The sequence below is a fragment of the Capra hircus genome (assembly GCF_001704415.2).
Source record: "Capra hircus breed San Clemente chromosome X unlocalized genomic scaffold, ASM170441v1, whole genome shotgun sequence".
Lineage (NCBI taxonomy): Eukaryota > Metazoa > Chordata > Mammalia > Artiodactyla > Bovidae > Capra > Capra hircus.
In genome coordinates, this window is record NW_017189517.1 from 26,694,688 (window position 1) to 26,719,444 (window position 24,757).

Consider the following 24,757-nt stretch of genomic DNA (forward strand, 5'->3'; position numbering starts at 1 on the left):
TTTTCAAAATGGGGCCCATCAGTTTTCTTTACTCCATTGTCAGAAGCAAATTAATGGAATGGGTAGACCAGTGGTTGGATCCAGTGTGGAAAATGGTGAGTGTCTGATTTATAGGTTACAGAGCTTTTTAAATGAAATAGACTTGTCCTGTTGTGTTCAAATGACACAAATAGGACCTTTGGGTTTTTCTGTTTTCATGGAATGTAAGTAATCTAGCTGGCTCAATCTGTATACCTATTGAACATCAGTGCATTTTACATTTTGTTCCGCTTAAGAATGCAAGGTATGTTATAGTTCTGTTTGTCAAATTCAGAAAAAAGTCAACAAGATTTCTTTTATGTCATTACTGGAGTGGGAACCAAGATCTGAGGTGGGTTTTAAATTATTTGATGGGCACATAGTCTAATTTCTTCTTGCATGAATGAATTATCTGCAATAATTTTATATGTCTATGTGAACTTGTTAAATTCTTTGGTTGGCTAGAAAGAAAGCCGAAAGAAAGCCATTACGTGTAACCAGGTTGCATTTTTCTTTCTGTCGATAATGGTTTGCTACAGAATACGAAGTGTTCTAGTTTTTAAAAAGCTACTTCGCTATTCTCTCAATTTATTCAAGCCTTTCTTTTTATTTTTACCTCTTTTTGTCCTGTCTTTGAGTCATTTAAATACTAATTAGCACAAAGTAAACACAAAAAGTAAGGGAGTGACTGGATTCAAATCAGTTTTCCTACCTGTCAGGCAGCATGTTGAGTAAACTTAAAATTATCGGTTTAAATCAAGTTTTGGGGTATAGAGTTCATCAAAATTTTATTTTTTTATCTGTAGATAATCTATATTACTTGCATATTTGAGTTGGCTGTAATGAAAACACTTGTTAACCAAGTTTGAATTAATCATAGAGGATATATCAAGACTTATCTATTTTGTGATTTAAAAAAATATATAAATTCTTTGTAGGTTTTAAAAAATAGTTCTTGAGTTTGTATAAATATGCCAAATAGACTTAGAAAACTAATTTGGCATCTAAAAAGAATTCCTCCCTAGGGGAAAACTCTAAAGAGGAAAAAAAATGAGTTTTCCTTTTCATCAGATTTAAATGCCTTTAGAATCTCACTTTGCTGATTTCTCAGAATCAAAAATCAAATTAAAACTGAGATCTGAAAATGAATTCTGAAAGCCTTAGCGATCAATGAGCTGTCCCTCTCTTCTTGTGTGCTGCCATTTGGGCTGGGAAAGCATACGTGTAAGGTCAGTCTCTTTGTTTTATTGTCTGGCTTTGTGGTTCTCACGACTCTCTTCTAGGTTCTGTGGAGGACACTGAGGTGAATTAGACACGGTCCCTTGACAACATCTTACTGTTGTTTTTTTGTAATCTGATTCTTACCCATTTAAAGTTGAATCTGCCAACTCCTGCCTGAAAGTAAAAGATCTAAGGTGCTAATCCCTACTCATTGATGGCAAATGCTAAATTGGAAGCAACAATTAAGAAATGTAAAACTTCTTATCCAATTACAAGTTCCATAAGCCAGTCATGCTCAGCATCATCAGGGCGATGAGAAGGCAAGATCTCACTTTGGTTAAAAAAAAAAAAAAAGAAAGTGTAGTTTGAGTCAGCGCCAGCAAATCTTAAATTGCTAAGTCTGTCCAAGGGAATTAAACATGGTAGGATTGAGGATGGGGAAATGTTTTATATTTGTTTGTGTGTATTATGGTTAGCAGTACTGGTTCTGGAGTCCATCAGATAGATATAGATTTGAATCCCAGCTCTGCTAATATGTGGCATTGGACCTGCCTGAGCCTCAGTTTCCTGATCTGTAAAATGGGCATAATAAAAGAACCTCCTGTGCAGAGGTTTTGCAGGAATTAAGTGAGATAATAGATATAAAATACTTAGCGTATATTATGCTCAGGGTAAGGGATAACTAATGTACAGACATTGTTTTCTCCTCCAGGTGTTTACGATCTTGCTAAGGAGATTAATATGCAGAGTACCCACAATGCAATTACAGCTCTCTGTGAGTAAATGCCACAATAGTTGGGAAAAACATTAAGGGCTGTGGATGAGAGAGGTTGGAGGTTGGACTCTCACAGGAAGAATGTGAGAGCCAAGGTGGAAATTAGGAAGGAGCATTACCCATGATCTCATGAAAAGTATGATTTTCCCTTTATCTGTTAGCTGTAAGAAAGGTCAGTGTCTTGAATGAGATTTGTAAGTGGGTATTTGTGCCAAGATCTGTTCTGAAAAATAATCTTTATTAAAATATGTTCATGTCTATTTTGCCAAGTCGGTTGTACTAACTGAAAAGATGGCCTTCCCTCCACTAGCATCATCAACCAGTTTATATTAATTCAAAGCTCCTTTGGTACTTGAGTTCTTATTTAGAAAGAGGGAAAGAAATGACCTGGTGAAAGGTAATCATATGACTGACAAAAGACAAGGGCATAATAAAGCCAGATGCTCTTGACATGAACCTTATGAAAAACTCCTTACAGTCATGGTTCCTTTGTTGCCATGCTGTGTCGAGTCCCCCTCTAGAAATCTCTAGTCTACGGTGGTGACGTTTCCCATTTCTGTTAGCTGCAGCTCAAATTTTGCTGCTCCTTACCGTCCCACCACTCTTGACAGATACTTAGTCTCCAACCTTACGGAATTTATCAACAAAAGTAGAAGATGAAATGATCCGAGACCATGTGTAGCCATATAGGGGAATTCTTCTGATTGCTATACATGTGAATAGATGGGCTCACACACTTTAATGTGCAAGAACACTTGTGCAGTCATTTTGTTGGAAGAAAATGTGATAATCAAAGGGTCTGACACATGTGTGGAAGCCAAATGGGGCTTCAAGTTGTAACAGTTTCTGTGATCAAGTTAAACAGATCAAGTGTTATACTTGTGATCAAGTTAAACAGATCAAGTGTTATACTTGTGATCAAGTATAACAGTTTCTGTGATCAAAGCCGTCCTGGCTTTATCAACCTCCCCCTCTAGATCATGAGCTCCTCAAATTGAAGTGAAAGTGAAAGTTGCTCAGTCATGTCTGACTCTTTGTGACCCCACAGACTATATAGCCCATGGAATTCTCCAGGCCAGAATAGTATCTTCCCAACCCAGCGATCGAACCCAGATCCTCCTGCATTGCAGTCAGATTCTTTACCAGTTGAGCCACCCAGGGCTAGCACAAAGCCTGGAGCTAAGCAGGGACTTGATAAGAGTGCTCTGCCCCTCAACCCACTTTCTTTTCTGCATTGCTGGAAGCAGCATGTCCCCAGTGGGCCATTTTGAGTGTAAAGTGTTATTTTGAGATCTCTGTGGAGAAAGCCTTCCAAACTGGGCTCCAGATGTCTGAAACAAAAGGGGAGCTAAATCCCTTAGAGGGTGTCTGGAGTCATTCCCAAGGGAGGGAAGTGGGCAACGGGTGGGAAGGAGAGATGCATGGAGTAATCCCCTCTGTTTGAGTCTTCCTTCTTTTCTAAGATGGTTGTTATTTTCAATATGATTCTGTTCAGATGCTGTTGAAACTGTAGTCTGATCACAATACTGTGAAAATCAGCTTCTAACTTTTGGTCACCATCATTCTCCTTCTTAAACCAGTTGTTGCCGCTCTCCTTCTGGCACCAAAACTTAATGTGGAGAAGGAGGTGGCAGGAGGAGATTTTGAATTGGCTCCATGCCCCACTGCTAAGCCTTCTGCCTGCTCTGCTCTCTCTCCCAGTGTGATACAGAAGGGATTCTGTCAAGCAGTGTTCACTGCAGACTTGTAGAAGAGACATTCTTAGCATTCTTAAGCAGAACTAGTTTCTAAAGTCAAAAATTTACCAGTGAACGAATGACCTTTGGTGTAATATCTAAACAGAAGTAATGATTTAAATCAGCAGGCTGATTTTGCACTGTTGACAGAGAAATATTACATGATTATGATTACTTTTTAAAAAGGAAACTGAAATGATACGGTTTCCAATGATATGGCTTCCCTGATGGCTCAGAGGTTAAAGTGTCTGCCTCCAATGTGGGAGACCTGGGTTCGATCCCTGGTTTGGGAAGATCCCCTGGAGAAGGAAGTGGCAACCCACTCCAGTATTAAACCAGCTTGCTAGTAATGTGCACTTTTATTCTTATTTATTATATATTTGGCTACTCCAGGTCTTGGTTGTGGCATGTGGGATCTAGTTCTCTGACCAAGGATGGAACCCGGGCTCCCTGCATTGAGAGTGTGGTATCTTAGCCACTGGACCACTAGGGAAGTCTTTGTGCCCTATTAAATACATGAGTAGTTGGAGGGTTGAATATATAATATACTTGCATATACATATTTACATATTATTTTAGGATTGCAAACTTGGTTTTACATTGACACATACATAAGTTAAGATGATGAATGATCAGTCACACTGTACAGTAGATATAGAGGGACTACCACTAAAGCATAAAGTTTTCAGTGTTTGATGCTCTTGGTGATTCCCAATGAAGATACGTCTTTGTACCTTCCTCTCTTTGTACCAAGAAGCAGATTGTATCTGAATCTGTACTGATAAGTTCCCTTTTTCAATCTCTGTTATTTCAATCTATGTTAGAAATCATAAAGTTATCTTTATTTGTGGAATTGTGCATTTCTTCACAGTTTGAGAGTTTATACATGGAAGTCTATTTAGATTTGGTCCTAGTGTCCTAAGTCTGGAAGAGTGTACTGTGTCCCAAACCACAGTACAGAGATTGACATTTTTTTACTAGGGATTAGGAAAATATTGACTTAGTTTCCTCTGGGGGACTGATACGAAGTTTACTGTTTCAATAAATCCATTTCAATGGAAAAGAGATTTGAAGAAAAATATGAAGTATATAATAGCGCAGAAGTTGTGGCAAAAATCTTTGAAGACTTTTTACATGAGTAAGTTGAGTTGGGAGACACTGCTAAGAACAGAGGGGCTTACTAGGTGGCTCAGTGGGTAAAGAATCCGCCTTCAATGCAGGAGATCTGGGTTTGATCCCTGGGTCGGGAAGATCTCCTTGCGAAGCACATGGCAACCCATTCCAGTTTTCTTACCTGGAGAATCCCATGGATAGAGGAGCCTGGCTGGCTACAGTCCATGGGGTTGCAAAGAGTCAGACACAGCTGGAGCGACTGAGCATGGACGCACACTAAGAACAGAAAAAGAATCAGTAGTTGGAAGACCTGGTTTTGAATCTAGATTCTACCATTGGATATAGACAGCTGATCTTAAGCCTCTGAGCCAGTTTCTTCATGTGTAACTTTGAAACAATAGTATTTTCCTTGTCTATTTCACAGGTTTGGGTTAAGAAACAGGTAGAATATATATTGAAATTGTTTTCTTAAAACTTTAAAGTCATTTTGGAGTGAAACAACACCCAAACCTCTAATAATATAACCAGCAAGTTATTTCAAGAGCCCTCAGGAATCAGTGAATATGAACTTTGAAAGGCTAACCTTTTTTTTTTCTCCTACATGGTGAAAACTGAGTAGGTTCCAAATTTAGGCTGACGGTTTTCCTGTCACTACTTAGGAAGAGAAGACTGAATGAAACATATGCTTGCTTCTCTCCAGATTATATGAATGCTTTTGCCTTTTACTTAATGCTGCTACAGAATTTAGAGAAGTACGCAGTGGGAGCTTGCTATGATTTGGATGCTTATAAAGTACCGTTTATTATAACACAGTGTTCTTGCGTTATGAGAAAGCACCTTTTCAGGCCAATCAGTGCACCAACTGGCAGGAAGGCAGTTCCCAAATCTGAGAGGAAGACCCTTTTTGTGTATGATAGAAGCTTTATTTAGAGTAACCCTGTAAGTCTGATCATCAAATGATAAAGCCAAATAGGAAAGTTAGATAAGCATTTTATGTTCTAGACTGCCAGGCAAGGGGATATATTGTATACACAATGGCTGATTCACTTTGCTGTACAGTAGAAATAAACACAGCATTGTAAAGCAACTATACTCCAATGCAAATTAATTTTTAAAAATTATACATAGACTGCCAGGCAGAGCTGCTATTAAATCATGATAATTCTAAAAGTCAAAGGTTTTCATTGTCTCTGATGCCAACAGAGTTACACTGAGTCCTACAGGAAAGGAAATGTAGGGTGCGGTTCTTTGGGGCTGACTCCTACTCTAGCCTTTCTCTTCCACTGACAGTTTGGGCTTTTAATGCCTGGGAGAGGGCTGGAGATAAAAGTTCAGATCAGAGGCAGCTGGCTGATGGGAGGGAGCCCTTAGTCCTTCTCTTTTGGGAACCCTTAGTCCTTCTCTTTTTCCTCTTAAAAAGATGAAGCCTGATTCACAGGCCTAGATCTTCTTTCAGGGGAAGATTTGTGGGACTCAGAATAGCCACTCTACCTTTTTCTGCATTTGAGCTACCACTGATAAAGAAATAGGACCAAAGACCCAGAATGCTTAGTTGAATCGGTTTTCTATGAAAAGTGAAACCTTTTTTTCTGTAAGACGAATATGTGGCCTTTAAAACACACGGAGAACTGCAAGTTTCATTTTTAGAGTGCATATACTGCACGTGTAAATAAGTGGTTCATTTTGCTGTATCCTATAGCATATTAATTTGACAACTACGTTAGAAAGCTGAAGGAGGATTTTTTTCTTTTTCAAAGTTGCTTGGAGTAGGTACTTATGAAATTACTATGCCGAGAGATTAATAGATGCTAATCCAACAGGTTAAACATTGAAATTTGAGGACTGTTTTTGCAATCTGTATGGGAAGATAGTTGGCACCAAAAGCAAGACTTTGAAATTATTTTCACGAAGTCTTGCCTTCTTCGATGGGACTTTATTCACTTTATTCTCATTTTTCTCCGAGAAATGGATCACACACTCTGATTGTTAGGGCTGGAAGCTACATTCACGGTATTCTTTCATTGGGTCCATGAAACATGGCAGATGTGGGACAAGGGGGTCAAATTTTCCTATCAGAAAAATCTCTGTGTTCACAAACTAAGAGTTTTTTTTTTTTCTTTTGTTTCAACTCATAGATCATGATAGGGATAATCTGCTTGATTTAATCCCATGGGTCGATAAATTCAAATTTGACTTGAAATAAAGTATATCTTTGTTCAGATCTTTTTTTTCCAGCAGACTTATTGAGATATAATTGAAAAATCAAAGTATATATTTAAAAGCTTCAATGTGATGATTTCATATATATGTATCATTGGGAAGTGATTACCACAATCAAGTTAATTAATACATCTATCACCTCACATGATTACCTTTTCTGTGTGTGTGAGAATGTCTAAGATCTACTGTCAGCAAATTTCAAGTATACAATATAATATAGTCACCATGCTGTACATTAGATCCTCAGAACTTAACTTATAACTGAAAGTTTGTACCCTTTGACTAACTTCTCCCCCATTTTCCCTCATCCCCCTGCCCTTAGCAACCACCATTCTACTTTTTTTTAGATTCTACCATATAAGTGATACCGTATAATATTTGTCTGACTTATTTCACTTAGCATAATGCCTTCAAGATTTATTCAAGCAGCGGAATTCCTTCTTTTCTGTGACTGAACAACCTTTCTATCTGTCTATCTATCTATTTTATGTTGTTAAAAATTCCATTCCTCTCTTGATGGAAACCTAGGTTGCTTCCGTGTTTTGGTTATTGTGAATAATGTTGCAGTGAACTTGGGAGTGCAGCTATCTATTTGAGATAATGATTTCTTTCCCTTCAAATATTATATCCAGAATTGGGATTGCTGGCTCATATGGTAGTTCTATTATTAATTTCTTGAGGCACCTCTATACTGTTTTTGTTACCATCTTTTAGATTTGTTGAAGGTAGGAGATGGGATCCTATTTCAAGTTCAGTGCCTTGTTCTTTTGTATCTTTCTGTATTCCTCAGGCAAGGGAAGGCTGCATGAAGTAGAAAGAACAGAGCTTTGGAGTCAGATGCAGGTTTAAATTCCAGCTCTGAAGGTGGGCAAGTTACTTAACCTGATTTGAGTCCAGGATTTCCTCATCTGTAAAGTGGGGACAAAGATTCAACCTGTTTCATAGGGTTATTATGAGTCTTACATGAAAAACTGTAGAGAAAGCACTTGGCATGGTGCCTGGCATTTAGAAAGGGCTTAGTAAATGCTGTTACCACTCTTATTAAAAGAATCACATCCTGGATTTCTCAGAGTCACTAACCCTACTCCTTGCAACCTTAGTCTCGGGCTGGACTCTACTGTCAATGGCTGTGTCACCTGCAAGTCCCACAGGTGACTTTGCCACCTGGAACCTCATCCTTTCATGCCCTGTCCACTGAATCAAGCATCTCCAGGACCTATTACCTGCCCCGGCTCTGGCAGAACTTACGGCATCCTTTGGACAACGTGCCTGGTACCGAACGGACACAGGAATGTTGGTGCTCTCTCCCTTTCAGTTGCCTGGTGAATAGTGCAAACTCACTATCAACTCACAGGCTTCTAAACAGGCCACTTTTTGTTTTGTCTTAAATTCAATAAATTGTTGGGGGGTACATGGACAAGCAGAGTACAGGGCTGTCTCTCCTGAACTCTTGCCTTTAGCAGAGACGTGTGTGTGTGTGTGTGTGTGTGTGTGTGTGGTGTGTGTGTCTAATTATAGAGATGGTTTCTCTCATAAAAGTGTCTCCCTTAAGTGCTGATTATCAGTAATCCCTTTGGTGAAATAATGTATCTTGGACACATGACAAGGAACTTCAGTCTGTTTGACAGTATTACTTTCTTTTTGTCTCTTATAAAGGAAAAGACCAAAGTTGTTGAGCCCTTGGACTATGAGAATGTTATCGCCCAAAGAAAAACTCAGATTTACAGCGACCCGCTCCGAGACCTGCTTATGTTTCCAATGGAAGATATATCTGTGAGTCCACTAGTACTTCTTCAAAATTGCATTTTTCAGGCTGGTTCGTATAGCAAGAATATTCTGTGTCTTCTAGATCTCCGTGATCAGTCGTCAACGCCGAACAGTCCAGTCCACTGTACCAGAAGATGGTGAGAAGAGGGCCCAGAGTTTGTTTGTCAAGGAGGTAAGAGGCTCAGAGGCCACAGAAGAAAAGTCATTATTCATTCATTTAATAAATGCTGTATTTAAAATACTTAGTGTAAATGGAAAACAAAATTACTAGAATTTAACTGATCTACATAACAACTCTATTTGATGTGACATAGAGGATACAGTTTAAATACTTTCACAAGTAGCTTGTATTCTTAGTCTTTTTTTATAAACTTGAATACTGTTTGGACTTGAAGTCAGAGAGTCCAAGAGAACATGTGAATTGGGATTTATTACCATCAACTGGTTTAGGAAGACACAGTTAATCCCCAAAGGAAGGTCTCAGTACCAGCATTCCCCAGATGAGTTTTAGAAGTCTGTCAGCTTATTGCCGCTGCTGCTGCTTAGTCGCTTCAGTCATGTCCGATTCTTTGTTACCTCATGGACTGTAGCCCACCAGGTTCTTCTGTCCATGGGATTCTCCAGGAAAGAATACTGGAGTGGGTTGCCATGCCCTCCTCCAGGGGATCTTCCCGACCCAGGGATCCAACCCCGGTCTTCTGCATTGCAGGCAGATTCTTTACCCCTGAGCCACCCGGGAAGCCCCGTCAGCTTATTACCAGACATAAAAACAGTGTGCATGTACCCTTCCTACATTTCAAATTAAAGATTCCTATTTTCTTTCAGTGTATTAAAACCTATAGCACAGATTGGCATGTGGTGAACTACAAGTATGAAGACTTCTCTGGAGACTTTCGAATGCTGCCATGGTAAGTTTAGAATTTAAGAGAAACTTTCAAGAGGCGAGTTATTAAACGTTTTACATTTTTTCAAACCACTTGTGAAGCTTCTCAATTATAACAGATAATAAAGCAAAACCTCAAACAACCAGCATGTTTGGTAAGTGTGTTTTGGGTAATTGGATATTTTTGCTTATTGAAATTTTTTCCGAAATGGACATGTTCACTTCTTGGCTTTGGTGCATGTATATTGACCGTAAAATCATCCTTCTTTGATTCTGGATAATGTTGTGAGCATTTTCTAGTGCTGTCAGTGAAAAAGCTAGAAGACATTTGACTCAGTTTGATGGCCCCAGACATCTCTTGACAAAAGTACATCTCTTGAAACTTTCCTGGTGATCCAGTGGTTAAGAATCTGCCTTGCAATGCCAGGGACATGGGTTAGATTCCTGGTTGGGGAACTTTGACCCCACATGCTGTGAGGCAACTAAGCTCATGTGCCACAACTAAGACCTGATGCAGCCCAATAAATAAGCAGATAATTTTTTTAAGTGCATCTCTTTCATTTACGTTGAAAGGCTGCTGTGAGCACTCTGGCCCAACAGCCAGACTGTCAAGGTTCAAATCACCACTTCCTAGCTGGGTGACCTTGGCCTAGTCACTCAGTCACTTGAACGCTCACTTTCCTCCCCTTTTCATCCATAAGATTGTTAACCTCACAGGATATCACATGGGAGATGTTTTGGAGAATAAGACTTGGTGTAGCCGTTGGTAGCTTTCAAGGCACTTTCCCACAGACGAAAACTGAGTCTTAAAAATGTCCTTAAGAATTGTTTATGAATGATCTGGAGCAGACTTTCAATGCATGTAAGAATTAAAGATTTTAAAATTAAAAAAAATAATAATAATAAAAATTAAAAAAAAAATTTAACCCCCCAAAAATAAATAAATAAAAGCTTATGCTGGGGGGGAAAAAAAAATGTCCTTTAAAGCTGAGTCCTAAGATGGTCAGTCCAGGATCATATAGCAAACAGATGGAAGAGCCAGAATGACATGGGGTTGCTTTTTGGCCTGGGAAAGATAAGGTCCCACCACCACTGACAGCTCTGGCGTGCATTCCTTGCAATTTGGGCTTAGTTAATGTCTTTGCTGTTGGTTGCACATGTGGGAGTCCTTTTACAGAAGGTCATGCCAGAGGGGAGAATATGAGTTTGGAAAGGAGAAAAGAATTCCTCTGTCTTATGTCTTGGCATTTTCTTGGTTGTGAAAGAAAGAAGTCTACTCATCTTGATTTGGTTTCTTTTTTTCTATTCTGCTCAGTGTCTAAGACAACTCTTTTGTATTTTCAGCAAGTCTCTGCGACCAGAAAAGATTCCCAATCATGTGTTTGAGATTGATGAGGACTGTGAGAAGGATGAGGTAAAGATGGGGGCAATTGCACTGGCTTCTTCAAGGTCCCTTGTGTTGAGAGAGATTTCTCTGAGAAAAGATGAGGGAAAGAATTGTTTATGAATGATCTGGAGCAGACTTTCAAGCTAATGAGTGTTTTTTTTTTTTTTTTTTTTTACATTAACACTGTTGCATTTCCAAATGGAGTTTAGGAAAAATAAAGTGAAATGGGCTGTGATGTGTATATAAAGCCATTTTCCCACCTGTGGGACACACTTGTGGGGTTGTTTTTCTTGCACTGGGCATGTGGTGTGGTGATTCATATGGACTGTCCTGCCTGATAGATCCCTCTTGGAACAGAGGACCCAGACATCTGGGTGAAGTTTGACCGTTTCCATAATGCAGAAGACTTTCCCATAAGACAGCCCATATGATTCAGTAAATATTGAGTGTCTATTGTGTGCATGGCACTGTGGACTTAAAAAATATCCACAATCTAAAAGTTGAGAGTTATGTCTTTATTCAGTCGACATTTTTAGGACGGCAGCATCTCAAGTAACCCTGAAAGAACTGTTCAGTGGAGGCAAGAGGAGGAGCCAGGTTATTTAGAAATTTTGTGATGAAGGGCAGGAATTCTGAACATCAAAAGATGATTGTTAATTAAAGAAAACCAAGTTAAGGAATTTAGCACTTTTCTACGTCTGGAAAGATGGCTCACTGACAACATTCTTTTGATATGCACCTCCGATATCTGGAGCCAGTATCCTGAGTTTCCTTAGGGCTTAATGCAGGGAGTGGCTGCTAGATGGCAGGTATTCTTTCCTTCCTGGGTTCTCTCAGGGCTCACCAGCTCACCATCCTTGGTGGCTGCAATTGCTGTTGACTTTGACATCCTTTGTCTACTGATATGGCAGGCAATATTCCGTTTCTCAGCACAGGGCCTTTCATCCTGTTATTAACAATTTCAAGTTTAATCAGGCATCTTTAAGGGGGAGTGGGGGGTACAGGGAGAGGGAGCTTTATGCTTTGCAAAATGGGTCAGGGCCTAGTTCGTGCTCCCCAATTGTTTGATTAGATAATGGGCCAGCTGCTGTTTCACTGATGGTTTTCCCTCTGTTTCAGGATTCGTCATCTTTATGCTCTCAGAAGGGTGGTGTGATCAAACAAGGCTGGTTGCATAAAGCCAATGTAAATAGCACCATCACAGTTACCATGAAGGTAGGAAGTAGTTATTATTATTATTTCATCATTTTAAGGATAGTGCCATGACTAGCCTCTCTGGAAACTATTTCTTTTTAAAAGTTTTTTAGCAAGGAGCCCCAGCAAAAAAAAAAAAAAATTCTTTAGTGAGAGGATTCTCACAGAAGTATGGAATTGAAGAACTCTGAAACCTTAGATAAATTTAGAAGCATACCTTTTTAAAGAAATGTAATTATTATCTTCAGAATCAGGGTGTTTGATAAGGAGGCTGTCAGTTGAATGAAGAAAATAGCTTTGAAACAAAAAAAGGCATCAAAGGTTCCTGTGTGGAGATGAATGTAAATTGAGTAGAATAATAGGGTACTCTCTTTCTTTAACAAATTTAATTAGTTGCTCATTCTATGTGCCGATCACTATAGGGAAAATGTATGGATATTTAAGATGGTATTCCTGGCCTGCAGAAACCTCCAAACTAGATTTTAAAAAACATACCAAATTAGCTACTATACCAAGGCTTACCTTAGTCCTGTCAGAACTAGAGTTTTGTAGTTTGGCCAGAATAGCAACTTTATGCATGGGGTTTGTGCAAGATGAAGTTAGAAACAGTGAGAGGGATCAAATTGTGCCATGAATGCCTCAGACATGAAGTTGGCTTTTGTTCAGGAGGTGGTGGAGAGCCATTAAAATCCAAAGATAAAACTAACAAGCTACTTGAAGATTCTAAGCAGAAAACCAAATTATTCTCTGATACCAAATATAACTGTTCTTTCGGATATTCAATATCACATCATGTGGTTTGCCGAGGGTGATTCACACTTCCATTAAGTAAAAAAGGTCATTCTATCTTCCACATACCCTGCAAGCAGAAACCATGGGTGTCTACCAAGGGAACACTCAAGTTTTATCTTAATTTAATATTTTGCCTGCTGCTTTCCATTTAGTGGTTATGTCCTATTCTCATTTTCATTTTCAGGTGCTAAAAATAATGAATCTAAGTTGTAGAATACTTCCTATATGTCTCTTGCACCTAAACCTGTGCATTGGCACGTGGTGAGGATAAGAAAATCCATTTATTGATCTCTGCCACGCACCATACTGAATGTTTCATATTCTGTATCTCTTAATCCTCATGGCAATCCTAAGATACAGATAGAATTATTATTCTTGGTTGATACATGTGGAAAGTGAGGCACAAAGAAATTCAGTGATTAACCCAAAGTCATATAGCTTTAGGTTTTCAGAGGTAGGATCAGAACCTAGGTAGGCAGATGCCTGAGCCTGTGATCTTAATCAGCATGTTGTTGGTGCTCCCTAGCTGAGTGAGTGAGATTCAAGTCTTTATTATATTTCCTATCAGAGTTATCAGGTTCAGAAATGTCCATGTGAAGGTGATAATTCTGGGCAATCTCTTAGAAAATGGTTCTGTGGTTTTTGATTCCACTCTCTTTCTTTAACTTCTCAAAATATTAAAATGCTTTACCCATACTTAAGCTTTAGTCCAACATTAAGTAAATGTATGAAAATCTGGATTCCTAAAAGAAGACATCAGGGAGTTAATATCTTTACAGAACCATTCACCACAGGATTCGTTTCAATAGTGAGTTAGTCTAATGACTTTGGGACTTCCCTGGTGGCTCAGGTGGTAAAGAATCTGCCTACAATGCAGGAGACTCGGGTTCCTGGGTTGGGAAGATCCCCTGGAGAAGGAAATGGCAACCCACTCCAATATTCTTGCCTGGAGAATTCCATGGAAAGAGGAGCCTGGTGGGCTGCAGTCCATACAGTCCATGGGGTCACAAAGAGTCAGACATGATTGAGTGACTAACACTTTCACCTATAATGACTTTAAATTATAATTTGTTTTACATATAACTTTTTTAAAAAAGAAATTCCTCTTTAGTTTTTTCTCTTTTGGCTCTGCTGGGAGTTCATTGCAGTATGCAGGCTCTTCGTTGTGGCATACATGATTCTCTAGTTACAGTGTGGACTCAGTTATGGTATGTGTGCTCTCTCGTTGTGGCATGAGTTAGTTGCTCTGCAGCATGTGGGATCTTAGTTCCCCAACCAGGGATAGAATTTGCATCCCATGCATTGGAAGGTGAAGTCTCAGCCACTGGACCACTAGGGAAGTCCTAATATTACTTTTTAAGGAGCTTATATATTATAAATGCAAATGCAGTTGTCTGTAAAAGGTGTATGCTTTCAATTTTTTATCATAATTCATGAACTACAGATTGATTGATGTGGTAGGCAAAATAAAGCCCCCCCCCCGCACCCCCCTGCACCACCCCCCCCCGGCCAAGACTTACATTCCCAATCCCTGGAATCTATAAGTATTCCCTTACATGGCAAAGGGGAGTTTAAAAAATCACTAATCAGCTAGTAGTGAGATTAGCCTGGATTATCCAATGTAATCATAAGGGTCCTTTTAACTGGAAGACAAAAGCAAAAGAGGAGAGTTAGGGAAAGAGATATAAGGGTAGAAGCGGAGTCAAAGAGAGATGCTATGTTGCTGGCTCTGAAAATGGAGGAAGGGCCGAGAAATGCGGGCAAAGATTCAGGAAGCTTTGGGAAAGGCAAGGAAGTGGATTGTCCCCTAGAGCCTTCAGACAGGAGCAGAATTCTGCTCTTACCTTAATTTTAGCCTGGTGAGAGCCATGTCAGATGTCTAACCTTCAGAATTGTGAGATAGTACATTTATGTTGTTTTTAGCCACTAAATTTATTGTAACTTGTTATGATGGAAATAGAAAAGCAATTCACTCAGTCAAAGATTGATTGTTCAGCTTTTGTATCATCTCCCCCGGAGGTTTGAAACTCCACTACTTACAAAGGCCAGGCAGGGACCATAAATTCATGAAGTGGGTCGTGGGTCTGAGGTGACCTGGTGACCACGTGGCCTGGCTGAAGGGGACAGCTGCTGCTTGTTTCCGGCTAATCGTTTCTATGCTGCTGCTGAGCTAGGCTCTTTGCTTCCCCCTCCCCCCCCTTTTTTTTTTATCCCCAGCTGTTCATATTTTCACCACTTCTTTCTTCTTCTTTTTGAAAAAGTGAGATGTAATTCACATAACATAAAAACACCTATTCTTTTCAAAACCTTTACCAAACAGTAAGCAGAGAAAGGAAAAGAAGAGTAAATCAATTTGGTCATATGTGCTACACAGTTCTTTTTAAAAAAATGAATGGGGAATAATTTGAAATATAAAGGCCATAATGAGCTTTGGGAATTGTCTCTGGTTATGGATTTCATTTATCCCAGTTCTTCTTTATTATGGATTCTGAGTCTCCATTTTGGATTTCTGGGAGCTGAATATATAACCTATGTTCTTCTGGTTTTTACCTCCTAAAGCCATAGCAATAAGTAGTGGGTTTACAGATTTTCTCATGGCTAGACTGGGCATGAGAGGAAGGTCCAGCCAGATTCAGTTAAAGGTATCTGAAGGATTTCACCAAGATATTTTTTTCCTATAAAAATTGTGCTTTAACTCTTATTTAGTTTAGCATCGATGAAATTAGTGGAAACTCGTAGTGTTTACTGTACTCTTTCTCCCTACATAAACAGAGGGCGTGTGAGTGTATGAAACAGGCAGGGGGAGGATGGGGCGTGGGTAGCAGTTTTATAGTCGTCAGGCTAAAGTTGGACTAAGGGCCAAAGCAGAAGTACAGGCCAATAAACTGAGATGCACTGGAGGCCTCAGGCTCATATCCCTAAGTGCCCTGTATAGGGTAAGGGATCATACACATCAGGCCTGGATTGGCTCAGGCAGAGGTCAGAAGAACCGAGGTGGAGGGCTAGAGTTTATGAGACACTCTGAAAGGGAAAATTCTATATATTTCCTTCTACTGTGCCAATCTTTGACGTGAAGAATATTAATTCCTTTCCTGAGTGAATGGGAAGATGATTCAGGTATGCTCTTGGTTGAGTCATTTTCCCGATCCTGGTGGTAGTTTGACTTTTGGTACATGCAGAGTCCCCTGTTTGCTAGGAACTCTAGCCCATGCTGGTGACAGGCTTTGGTGGCTTCAATAATGAGCTCACCACCGGGTTAGCACTCGCAGAGTTGAGACCAAAGAACCTTTTCTATCAGAAAATTTGCGTGTTGACAGCCCATGCAAATTCACAGCAGCCTAACCAGGAAGCTACAGCAGAAGGCTCTGGGTATTAATCATGACTCATTGGCAAATAACAGCCTACAGGAGCCATGTGTCTGCCCTCCTATTTTATCTGCATGTCTTTGATGCGCTGTGTCTTGACACTGGCTGGCGGAGCCTTCTGTGGATGACGGGGATTAAAGCAGGGCAGCTGGGTATCTTTCAGAGGGAGGTGAAGTTTATAGATCTTTATTCACTTAAAATTTTTTGGATTTTAAAAGCTATGCAGAATCAGTCCTTTAGATTGTTTGAAATTATGCACAACCACTTTAAAACTATTTTTATCAACAAGTCTGAGTCTTTTTCCTGGCCATGTTGCCTCTCAGAAATAAGGGCATCTAATAGCCAGGAAGGAAGAAATAGAATCACGTGAGAAGGTAGAAAGAAAAAAAAAATGAACGAAAGAGGGTTAGAAAAGACTCCAGAAAGTCCAGTAGATAAAAGAGAATCAGAAGACTACTACTTTATAAGGGCTTTTGAGAAAGCAAGCACATGACCTCTAATGCAATATGAATAATGTAGCCCAAGTAATTTGTACATGAGCTGCTTTAGAAAGTTCAGCCTCCCTTGCTAGTTGCCAGACAGTTTTGCGAGAACATTGAGGGCAATGGATGGCCTCTAGGGAAAAAAGTCTGGTGAAAACTGAGTGAGCTCTTCCTATTGAAAGATTGGAAGACCCCATATTTAGGGAATAAACCTTTGTATTTTCCCCAGTATCCACCTTTCTGCCAGTGAGGTCAGATGGGATATAGTCTGCACCATTTTCTACAATTCTCAGTTTCCCAGAAGTGCTTGCTGAGCTTCCCTGTTATTGGCTGAGAACTAGCCCTGAGGAACCCAGGCTACAGGAGAGCTGCTAATGACATGTGTCCCTTCCCAAGTCACAGTTATCTGTGCCTGAGTGTGTCCTTTCATGGAGGCAGATGCTGGCAGCTTGTAGCTCTCCCAGAAGCTCTGTTGGTTGTCTGGGCACAGTGACCACTTCACTCAGCTCATAATTGCTTTTTTCTCAGTGTTCATGTTAAAACAAGACAAGCCTTGTCATAGGTGATTAATTTCCTCAATTTGTACCTTCTAGATCATGAGAACACACCCCACTACTCCTCTTCAGTTCCTGGGAAAGTTCTGGAGAACAGTTTAAAGATAGCATAGACAATAAATGATCCCTTGGGCAGAAACGCCAGTCATCAGGGAAACGTCTGTGCTCTCTTTCCCAAGTAGCTAGCTGCTAGGGACATCTGCTTTTTTCAGCATCTCTCCATATCAGTGAAGGAATTTAGTGTGGACTAGATAGCTTTGATATTGGACATGACCTTCCTGTGGTATTTAGAACTGTTTTTCCTGAGGGATATAATGATATGGAATAAGGAAGAATCTGATCTTGACTGTGGTTTTTCATTAAAAAAAAAAATCTGTTGCAGATTCTTGGCCAACCCTTTGGGACACCCACCTTTAGGCATCTTCTTGGCTCAGTTTGGTCACATTCCTCAAGTTCCCTCCTCTCCGTTCTTAGCAATTAAACACTGAAGTGTCTGGGTACGTTATCAGGGTTGCAAGTTCAGTTGCTTGATGTATGACTCAGTTCTGGTGCCCTTTCTTCCTTTTTGTACAAAGCAGAGCCATTTGTTATAGCAGAGCCATTTGTTATATATCCAAGAGTCTAAGAGTTCTCATTTATTTTTTCACTGTTACAGGAGGGTTTTTTTTTTTTTTTTTTTGCCTTCTGCACTGGGAGAACAACAAATCAAAAGAGGATTTTACCTAAAAAAGCACATATGAAATTAAAATAATTTCTGGGAGGCCAAGGTCACTGTGTTTATTGGAACAGGGGTAGAGGGAAGCTTTTATTTTTGATACACTAATACCTTGTATGTGCAAGTCTCCCAGTCTGTCTCTCACAGCTGACAAACAGATTACACTTATTTTAATGGGTAAGGGATTTCTCACTAATTAGTTTTTTTTTTAACGTTTCCTTTTCTCTCATTCATTGGTGAATGTTTAAAACCATTTATTAGGGGTTTCTTTTTTCTTTTTTAAATAATTATTTGACTGCACTGTGTCTTAGTTGTGGCATACAGGATCTTCGATCTTTGTTGTGACCTGCAGGATATTTGGTTGTGGCTCTTAGGTGAACTCTTCTTAGGTGTGGCGTGTGGGATCTAGGTCTCTGACCAGGGATCAAACCCAGGCCCCCTGCATTGGAAGCTCAGAGTCTTAGCCACTGGACCACCAGGAAAGTCCCAGAGAAGGCTTCTTGAAGGGGGTGGGGATGTCAAGGAAGGGAATCAGAAAGGAGGTGAGCATGGCAGGCAGTGTGTACAGGGCAAGTATATTAGGTGAAGTTGGGTAGTCAAGGGAAATAGAGTTGATTTGGTCCTTCGCTCTCTCCTTGGGCCTCAGTTTCTCTGCTGCAGCATGGATATGATAATAGTAATTACCACACAAGGTCATTATGAGGATTTCACTGATATGAGAGAAGCACTTAGTCAGAACTGTAATGTAGTAGGCACTCCACAGATGTTACAGATTGGTATTATTTTATATTATTAATAGGGCTGTGGGAGTGCCTTGAATGTCAAATCAGGCATGGGAGCTTTACTACCTATGTGGGTAACTGGGGGTCATTGGAAATTTGAGCAGGGCCATGACATGCCCCAAGAAAGACAATAAATTAATGTCTCTAATGAGAAGGGTGGATTATAGACCCCTCTTTTTAGACTTTGTTTCAAACTGGAGAAGGAAATGGCAACCCACTCCAGTATTCTTGCCTGGAGAATCCCATGGACGGAGGAGCTTGGTGGGCTACAGTCCACGGGTCGCAAAGAGTCGGACACGACTGAGCGACTTCACTTTCAAACTAAATAGTTAAAAAATTTTCCAGGGCCCAGATATGATAGAATTATGTAAGTAAAGCTATTTGGTTTTTAACCATTTGTCCAGAGGGTAGACCTATATAGTATATTAAAACCTGATAGGACTGTAAAATAATATGGTAGAGAGTCATAAGTGATATATTAGGTTGCCAACCTATGGGTAGGGGTGCTTTAGCAGGATGACGTTCCCAACATTCTGGTGTAGTTAACAGCAACTCAATTTTCTGATAAGTTATGGGATTTTCTTGCCCATTATTTCTTTCCTCTGCTCTGAACAGTTCTCAGACCCAGTGTGTCTCCTATTCTCCTGCTTTCTTCTTTTCCTCGCTGCCTCTTCTTTCCTATTCTGAGAGATGAGTCAGGTAAATTTCCCCCTCCCGATTTTTACATTGCTCCTGGCCCACCTAACTTTAACAAAGCCTTCAGACCATCCTTTCTCAGAGCTCCTGGTTCATTGAGTTTAACAGTACATAATTATCCTCTAGGGAACACACATAGGTTAAACACCCTTGAGATTTGTTACATAAAATGATAAAAGGCTCTCTGAATTTGAGAATACTAGGTGCTCAAACCTCCCTGCCTTCCATCATTGAATTGACCCAAGTGACAGAAGCCCTTTGTTCCTGCTCCAGAAAGGGTCGTGTGGGGTAAATGTTCAAAAGGTTGTCCTCCGAACAGCTCAGGGCCTTCAAGATACTTGGCAGAACCTGATGCCAGAGAATGATCTTCTTTGGCTAACTCTGTTTTGTTCTTCTGGGTGGTCTGGGTGAGCCACTGGTCAGGATTCATGCTTCTCACTGAGTAAAGTGGGGAATTTTCAGCTGTGTTCACCATCTAGGAAACATAATAAAATGGGGGAAGAGGAAGAAGAATATGGGCATTACAGAGAAACACCCTTCTATTGTATGAAACTACTGGAGAATCTGCACTGGTGAATGAATTATTCATTCATTCCTCATTCATTTTGCAAAATTTTATTGCGTTCCAGGCACTGTCGCAGGTACTAGGGCTATAGCAGTGGATGAGATGTGGACCTTAATCATTTTAAAAGAGACAGCAAATAGATACATAGATGAATAAGATATATTTGAATAGTGATGATTCTATGAAAAAGATAAAATAAGATGCTGCCACGAGGGCAGGTAGTCACAGAAAGCCTTTCAGAGGAGATAAGAGTCAAGCAAAGACCTGAAAGAAGCTGCGGATATGTGGGGGAAGAGAATTCAGGCCAAGGGGACATAAAGCGTAAAGGTCCAAAGGACGCTTTTTTGTTTGAGAAACAGCAGGTAAGCCAGTGTAGCTGAATAATTAGAAATAAAGTCCATGAGGTAACCCAAGGCCAGAGCATGCACATCATCCCAGGCTATGGGGAGGATTTCAGGTCTTATTCTAATCTCAATGGGAAGCTTATTGGAAGGTTTGGGCAGGATTCTTTGTCATTGTCCTGTGATTGTGATCCTAGTTCTGCCATCACCTTGCCCGTGTGAACTTGAGTGAGCTCTTAGTCTCTTAGTTTGCTGTTAGGTAACATGGATAAAGATGCTAATCCCCAAGTGACATTAAAAAAATTAGCTCCTGGTTACAAAGAACTTGAGGCCATCAGATGAAAGGTATGATGTAGAGTAATTACCACTTTTCTATATAGTCATTATTTTAACAGCTGTCTTCTTTTCAAAATGGAAAAAAATAACAAGGTAGACCTGTACCCTAAATAGCAACATTAAAAAATGTCATGTTTCTGGGACTTCCCTGTTGATCCAGTGGCTAAAACTCTGCTTTCCCAGTGCAGGGGGTCTGGGTTCAGTCCCTGGTCAGGGAACTAGATCTCATATGCTGCACCTAAGAGTTCATATGCCATTAACTAAAGATCCTATATGCAGCAACCAAGACCTGGCACAGCCAAATAAGTAAGTATATTTTGTGCTCAGATGCTCAGTCATGTCCAACTCTTTGCAACCCAGTGGACTATAGCCTGCCAGGCTCCTCTGTCCATGGGATTCTCCCAGCATGAATACTGGAGTGGTTTTCCATTACCTCCTCCAGGGGATCTTCCTGACCGAGAGATCGAACCAAGTCTTTTATGTCTCCTGCATTGGCAGGTGGATTCTTTACCATTAGCACCACCTGGGGAACCCCACATTTATATAAATTTATAAAGTCATGTTTCTGATTTCCCTTTTGATTCCATATGAGAGATTTAACTTATTTGCATAGTAAATCATGCGAAATGCCAGGCTGGATGAAGCACAAGCTGGGATCAAGGTTGCTGGGAGAAATATCAATAACCTCAGATATGCAAATGATACCACCCTAATGGCAGAAAGCGAAGAGGAACTGAAGAGCCTCTTGATGAAAATAAAAGGGGAGAGTGAAAAAGCTGGCTTAAAACTCAACATTCAAAAAATGAAGATTGTGTCATCTGGTCCCATCACTTCATGGCAAATAGATGGGGAAACAATGGAAACAGTGATAGACTATTTTCTTGGGCTCCAAAATCACTGCAGATGGTGACTGCAGTCATGAAATTAAAAGACGCTTGCTCCTTGGTAGAAAAGCTATTACATACCTAGACAGCACATTAAAAAGCAGAGACATTAGTTTGCTTACAAAGGTCTGTCTAGTCAGAGATATGCTTTTTCCAGTAGTCATGTATGGATATGAGAGTTGGACCATAAAGAAAGCTGAGCACTGAAGAATTGATGCTTTTGAACTGTGGTGTTGGAGAAGACTCTTGAGAGTCCCTTGGACTGCAAGAGATCAAACCAGTCAATCCTAAAGGAAATCAGTCCTGAATATTCATTGGAAGGACTGATGCCAAAGCTAAAGCTCCAATACTTTGGCCACCTGATGCAGAAAACTGACTCATTGGTAAAGACCCTGATGCTGGGCAAGATTGAAGGCTGGAGGAGAAGGGGATGACAGAGGATGAGATGGTTGGATGGTATCACCGAATCAAAGGAAATGAGTTTGAGCAAGCTCCGGGAGTTGGTGGTGGACAGGGAAGCCTGGCATGCTGCAGTCCATGGGGTCACAGAGTTGGACATGACTGTGTGACTGAACTGAACTGAGAGATTTAAGATATTCCTTTCTTCTTTGAAAAGTATCTTAAAAGCTTCCCAGAAGTTGAAACCCAACATATATCATAAAATATTTGAATGAGAAGAAATCTTAGAGATCTTATGAATCTGAGGTGGGGACAGTCTCATGTCTATAGAAATGACTTTAAGAAACTTCCTTACTGTGCAGACTGTATGCTTTAAGCCTGTGTAGGAAATCACTTGGGGATTGTAGCCTCCAGCTGGGAAGGCAGGTGTGTTATTTGTTCATTTACAATAAAGTTATATGTAGATAATGAAAAAAAAAGGAGATTACAGATCATGTAGTCTGATCCCATCACTTTACAACTGAGGAAATGAAGAGAAGGCAAGTCGTGAGGACAGTTGCACTGCTGGGAAGCAGGAGTGCTGGGTGAGACTCAAGACTGTGATTCCAGGTATCTGCTCTCTTCCCAGATCTGCAAGCTACGTTCCTACTTCAGTGTCACATTTAGACATAACTTCAGTGTTACAGGAAGTGATTGACTATAATTTCAGATCCCTTTCCATCTCTATTGTAATGGTCGTGCCTTGCTAGTATTGGAAGTGCCTGCTGCCATGAAGCATCTTTGCTTGGTGAGGCAGCTGTACATGAAACAAATTTTGCAGGCTGTAATTTGACTCTGTGCCACAACTGATTTGCTCTATATCTTTATTTCCTCTGGTGCTGGTTAAGGACTCTGCCAGTGGATTCTGTAGACCACTGAGTCTATGAACCTTGAGTTTTAAAATTGATCATGGTTCCGATTCTAATCTGGTTATAATTTTTTATGTTAAGTTTTACCTGGAAAATTTATTTTTATTTTTATCATACATAGTTTTTATGATAACTTTTAAGAAGTGATATAATTCTGTTCATTTGAAATTAGCTCATTGTGTCATTTTAGGTATTCTGGTTCCATCAATTTAATAACAGATATGAACCATTGTCATAAAAATAAGCAATATATATACACACACATATATAATGACCTTTATGATTAACTTTTTCCTTGTATATGGATCTAGATTTGTTCAGTTATAGTTGCAGTAAACCTAAATGTAGGTAAAATGAGATCACACAGAGACACACACATACTTTCTATACCTTTGTAATACAGTAATATTTACTTGATTGGCATCCAAACTGGTATTTTTCTGCTTGAACTTCTTTCTACTGATTCCATATAGCCCACACAGTCCCTCTCTGAAATAGATGCTATGAGCATTTACCAGTCTAACCTGTTAGGGTGTTCCTCATACTGGTATATTTTTGTCATTCATTCTGAAATCAATGGTGTTTGAACAAGTCAAAAATAACTACAAGCATATCATTTCTTTTTTACTGGTTTTCCTTAAAGGAAATACCCTTTAACGTATTTTTATATTTTGTCTACTCATGCCATAGAGAAATAAATTGTTGATATTTTGGATACTTTGCCAGAAGTTAAGTAGTTTTCAAGAATAATCTTGCCAAATACTACTCTTTCCTTAATTAAAATTCTTAAAATAGTCAGAAATCATACTGGATAGTCATATGGGTTATTGAAAACAGCAGGCTTAAATCTGAAAACTGACTTCTGTAAGACAAGATGCCTAGGAATGCATTTCTTCAATAGGATCATCAAGAGGCTATTCCCTAGTCTGTCTCCCCATTCCCACCCTGAAATCATTTTAGATCTCTTGTCCTGGGGAATTTTACTATAACAAATGCTAGACATATCTTGCAGTCGTGGCTTCTGCCACAGACTTTGAAACAGAGAGCTCTGAATCCCCCTTTCCCACCTCCTTCAGCAGGTCCAAGACTCTTTTTAAGGGAGAATAGAGGAGCAGCGTCTGGGTCTTTGTGACCCCATGGACTGCAGACCACCAGGCTCCTCTGTCCATTGGGATTCTCCAGGCAAGAATACTGGAGTGGATTGCCATGCCCTCCTCTAGGGGATCTTCCCAACCCAGGGATCGAACCCAGTTCTCCAGCATTGCAGGCAGATGTTTACCAACTGAGCCACCAGCAAAGCCCAAGAAGACTGGAGTGGTCTTCCTGACCCAGTAATCAAACTGGGGTCCCCTGCACTGCAGGTAGATTCTTAGCCAACTGAGCTACCAAGGAAGCCCAGAGGGGCTTCCCAGGTGGTGCTAGTGGTAAAGAACCTTCCTGCCAATGCAGCAGATGTAAGAGATGTGGGTTTGATCCCTGGTTCGGGAAGATCCCCTGGAGGAAGCACAGCAACCCACTCCAGTATTCTTGCCTGGAGAAATCCCATGGACAGAGGAGCCTAGTGAGCTACAGTCCAGAAGGTCACAAAGAGTTGGACACAACTGAAGCGACTGAGCATGCACAC

General features: G+C 40.1%; 1 protein-coding gene across 5 annotated transcripts in view; it reads left to right on the forward strand.

The window, feature by feature from the left end:
- DOCK11 (dedicator of cytokinesis 11) overlaps positions 1-24,757 on the forward strand; it is a 212,984-nt gene that overhangs the window by 44,812 nt on the left and 143,415 nt on the right. For all 5 annotated transcript variants that reach the window (XR_001917616.1, XM_018044192.1, XM_018044191.1 and 2 more), the window contains exons 2-6: positions 8,740-8,856; positions 8,933-9,022; positions 9,676-9,758; positions 11,078-11,147; positions 12,240-12,335. Coding sequence is in view for 4 of the 5 variants with exons in the window: in XM_018044192.1 (XP_017899681.1) it covers positions 8,740-8,856; positions 8,933-9,022; positions 9,676-9,758; positions 11,078-11,147; positions 12,240-12,335 (456 nt within the window). In the remaining variant the exon portion in view is untranslated. The remainder of the gene's footprint in view (positions 1-8,739; positions 8,857-8,932; positions 9,023-9,675; positions 9,759-11,077; positions 11,148-12,239; positions 12,336-24,757) is intronic.